Raw genomic sequence first — 4,680 nt, 5'->3', positions numbered from 1 at the left:
GATGTGGGATCCAATGATATTGTGCAGTTGATGACATGTTTTGTAATCTTGCACAACATGATTATGGATGATGAGGACAATGTGCGGCAACACATGTTGTAAACGTTCTAGATATACGTCAACAACTTCAACATAAATAAGTGCAAGTGCAACTAGGGGTAACTTGTTGAGCATATATGAATCCACACTGAAAATATATAAATTTTATGGTTGAATCATACAACAAATAAATTACTCCTCCATTTCTAAATCCATCTCTGTACATCCATTTTGCTGTCAAAGAATTTGTTCTTGACAAGAGAAACCATACACATAATCTAACGAAGCATCCAGCCAGCAGGCAGACCAGTTGCAGTGATCTCGAGTGAAACCAACAAAAATAAAAAAGTTAATATCCATGAACACGAATAGTAAGGATTGTCTAGTCTTCAAGAAACCAAATATGAGCAGTTCCATATCACGATTACATTTGCCAAGTCTTTACCTAATAACAAGTTACCGAAAGCTAGCCCCATCACAAATTCAGACAACCTATTCAGGTTGTGATAATAGCAACACATAACAGATAGCACAACATAACAGGGGATCACGAAGATACAACGCACAACAACTACCCGTTATTGCATTTCATTCACTCCTTGGAGGTCTTGTTGATGAGGGACTTGTGGATGTGAGGGATGACACCACCACCAGCGATGGTGCCCTTGATGAGGGTGTCCAGCTCCTCATCTCCACGGATCGCAAGCTGCAGGTGGCGAGGGGTGATACGCTTCACCTTGAGATCCTTGCTGGCGTTGCCGGCCAGCTCAAGGACCTCAGCAGTAAGGTACTCAAGGATTGCTGCAGAGTACACAGCGGCAGTGGCACCCACACGGCCATTAGCCGAGACCCTCTGCTTGAGCTGCCTGTGTATACGGCCCACCGGGAACTGCATGGTGCAAACACACGAGCAGGTCATGATCAGCCATTGACGAGGTCATAATTTAAACATGCAAACATATGAACAGTAAAGACATCAGTTCTGATAATGGATATCCCAAGCTGAAACTATATATTAGCTGTGCCAAATACAGAACAAGTGAATGATCTAGAAACACAGAACAAGTGAGATTGAGCGCTCATGATGCTGAATCCTGCAGCATCAGTAGTAAGTTGATAACATGGAAGAGTGCATTCCCTCGAATGGCACAAGTAACCAAGTAGACAGCAATGCTTGCATCACAAAAACACATGCCTATCTCCGGCAATGTTATTAATATATAGAAAAAATCGTAAACGGATCACACAATAGTACGGTACAAGTGTGGGTAGAATTCAAAAGGTACAGCTACAAGTTAGATCAATAAAATATAGGGCTTTTGCCAGTGCATGGTAATGAAGCCTACAATCAGTATACTGTCATAACATTGCAGGAGTGCAAAACATAGATCTGACATAGTTTACAATAGAACAAATAAACCACGACTAAGATGGGGGAGACAGCCTAAAAGAACCGGCTAACCGATAATCATTACTCATGCAAATCGATAATCAATACAGACAACGGAACACAATAAGATTCTACAACAAATCTCGTACAAACATAAGGTGCAACATGGCACTAGATCCGCGGCAGGAAACGCTTAGAGATTAACATCAGAGAGAGAGAGAGAGAGGAAAGAGGGGGAATTGGGGAGCCGGCAAACCTAAATCCCGGCGCGGGTAGAGCGGGACACAATAAGAACTATCGATTAAAATCAGAGAGAGAGAGAGAGAGAGAGGAGAGAGGGGGAATTGGGGAGCGGGCAAACCTGAATCCCGGCGCGGGAGGAGCGGGACACAGGCGCCTTCTTCTTGTCCTTGTCCTTGTCGGCGGCGCCCTTGGCCGCCGTCGTCTTCGCCGCAAGCAGCCCCTTGCCTCCCTTCCCGGCCATCTCCCTTCGCAGCAGAGCCTCCTACCTGCACACCCACCGAAACCATCAGCAAAACCAAGCAAGCAAAAGAGGTTTCAAGCTACACCGCCGGGGATCCGCTGCCTCACCTGACTTCCTCTCTCCTCTCTAGGTCGAGCAGCTACAAGGCTTAGAACTGACTTGGGCTTGGGTGCTTCTCTCCTCTTTGCGCTATTCAGCGGTTTTGCTATCTGTATTTATTTCGAGTGGTGGGGTGGGGAGGCGGGGCGTGGGGGGCGGTAGGGGGGAGTTGGGAGGGAAACCGGCGAAATTTCTGGCGCGCTGATGTTTTTGGGGGGTTTGAACTACGCGCGCGGTGGGACTGACAAAACAATTGGCGGCAGTGTGAAAAAAGTTTTTTTAAAAAAAAAGGAAGCGGGAAACTGCGGAGCGTTTTGCGCTGGCCCGATATTACTGGAAGCTGCTGTCTATTTTCCGCTCAACACATATGGGCTTTCAAACCACCATGGACCTGACCATGTTTCTTTCGGTTGGGCCACGATTTTAACCACCAAAGAACTTACGCAGTGTTTCTAAAAAAACGGCAGGTAAACTAACATAATCAACCGTTAAAAAAAGGTAAACTAACCTAAAAACATAGGACGCATCTAGCGAGTGGCCGTAGGCTCGTTAGTCATTCGGAGTGGCCAGTCATATATGGAAATACTTTTGTCTCATAATTCATATTAGGAAAAGTATCATGTGAAAAAGGAAAAGAAAAATGATATCTATGTGAACAAGGGTGAACGCATTTAATTTGGGTTTTAGACTTTTTTTAAAAGTCCATAACTTTTGAACCGGATATCAAAATTAAGATCCGTTTTCACCGTTGGAATCCCCGCGACGTGCTCTTCAGTACTATATCTTACATGAATATGTTTTGACGAATTTGTTTATGTGCGATTATCTCTCCGTTTTGTGCAACTGACTAATAGTCGATGTGTAACTACCTCACAGTTCACGTGCAACTTTTCCCCAACTCGTAGACATGCAGTTTTCACGGATGCGAACATGTGTGAACACATTAAATTCACATTTCATTTTTTTAAATGTCATAACTTTTGAACCTAACATCGAAATTGAGATCCGCTTTTACCGTTGTAACTGCCAGGATGTGCTCTTCGAAACTAAATCCCGCTTGAGCATGTTTCGATGAACTTTTATGTGTGCGGCTTACTCCCCGTTTGGTGCAACTATCTAGTAGTCAATGTGCAACTAACTAACAGTCGATGTACAACTTTTCCTTGTACCATGTACATGATGTTTTCATGGATGACGCCTCCACCCCAGACTATACCCTACTAGTGAGATGTGCAACGTAGATTCTTGCCCTGGCCAACTGCATAGAAGTTGATGTACAACTTTCCCTCGACCCACAGATGTGTAGTTTTCACTGTTCGTTATCTTGGCCAACGGCCTAACAGTGGATGTGCAACTTCATATGTTGTCTCGGCCAACTATGCCAACAAGAGCGTGTAACTCCGTGGTTGTGCGTGTGTGACTATGACACTGCGCGTGTGCAACTCCTGCAACCGTGATTGTACGGCTATGCCACCGCGCATGTGGAACTCACGTGGTAGTGCCTGAGCTACTATAACAACGAGAGCTTGCAGCCGTGCATGAGAAACTATCAGATGAGAATGTGCAACTCCGCAGTCCATTCGTGAGCAACATAGGGTGTGCTCCGCAACCGCATGTGAGCAACTACTCCATCGCGCTTGTGCAACTCTCACAACCAACGAGAGTGGACACCTATGCCGACAAGAGTGCACCTCTGCGGCCATGCGTGTGTGACTATATGCGGACGAAAGTGCAACTCCGTGGTCGTGCGTGGGGTACTACACCGACGAGAGTGTGCAACTCCATGGTTGTGTGTGCGACTATGCCACTACGTGTGTGCAACTCTCGTTCGTGAGCTGCTAGGCCGAGTGTGCACCTACGCGGTCGCATGTGAGAAACTATGCTGACGAGAGCATGCAACTCAGCGGTCGTGCGTGTGCGACTATGCCTACGAGAGTGTGCAACTCGCGGTCGTGTGTGTGCGACTCCGCTACCATGTGTGTGCGACTATCTCAATGATAGCGTGCAACTCCGCGAAAGTGCGTGAGCTACTACGCCGACGGGAGTGTGTAGCTCTGTCATCGTGCGTGTGCGACTATGCCGACAAAAGTGTGCAACTCCGCGGTCGTGCGTGTATGACTATGTGGACAATAGTGTGCAACTTCTCTGCATGTGCGACTATCCCGCCGCATGTGTGCAACTCTCGCGGTTCTGCTTGAGCTGCTGTGGCAACAAGTCTATACGCCTCTGTCATCACATGTGTGCGACTATGCCAACGAGGGTGTGCAACTTCATGGTCGTGCCTACGAGAGTGTGCAGCTCCAGGGGTGTTGGGGATATAACTATTAGGTATGACCTGCCCAAGAGGGGTCGGGTCATACTGTTGGCAACTCAAGGATGAAGATGGCGGGTTATGAAGTAAGCCTATTGAAGGCCCAAGACCTAGAGGCGACTTAAGGACCAAGAGGATAAACCGCCATATGTGTAACTTGTATTGTAAGGCAAGCTCAGTTTTCACCGAGCCGGACACGTTGTGTATGAGCCGGCCGGGACTGTGTAAGCCGTCGGGTACCAGCCTGTGTATATAAAGGGGTGACTGGTGGCGGGTTAAGACAAGAAACAACAGATCGAGAACTAGGTCAAGTGTATTCGCTCCCTAGTAATCGAAACCCAAGCAATACAACCTAAA

General features: G+C 46.9%; 1 protein-coding gene across 1 annotated transcript; it reads right to left on the bottom strand.

Moving 5' to 3' along the window:
- Positions 1 to 411: 411 nt before the first annotated feature.
- LOC123118736 (probable histone H2A variant 2) lies at positions 412 to 2,178 on the bottom strand. Its single transcript, XM_044538623.1, has 3 exons — positions 2,021 to 2,178; positions 1,791 to 1,938; positions 412 to 928 (listed from the first exon to the last, which is right to left on the bottom strand). The coding sequence occupies exons 2-3, from the start codon at positions 1,911 to 1,913 to the stop codon at positions 632 to 634; spliced, it is 420 nt and encodes a 139-aa protein (XP_044394558.1). The 5' UTR covers positions 1,914 to 1,938; positions 2,021 to 2,178; the 3' UTR covers positions 412 to 631.
- Positions 2,179 to 4,680: the final 2,502 nt, after the last annotated feature.

Source organism: Triticum aestivum, chromosome 1B (genome assembly GCF_018294505.1).
Source record: "Triticum aestivum cultivar Chinese Spring chromosome 1B, IWGSC CS RefSeq v2.1, whole genome shotgun sequence".
Lineage (NCBI taxonomy): Eukaryota > Viridiplantae > Streptophyta > Magnoliopsida > Poales > Poaceae > Triticum > Triticum aestivum.
Note: the sequence above shows the minus strand (reverse complement) of the source record. Positions and strands in the feature narration are given on the sequence as shown.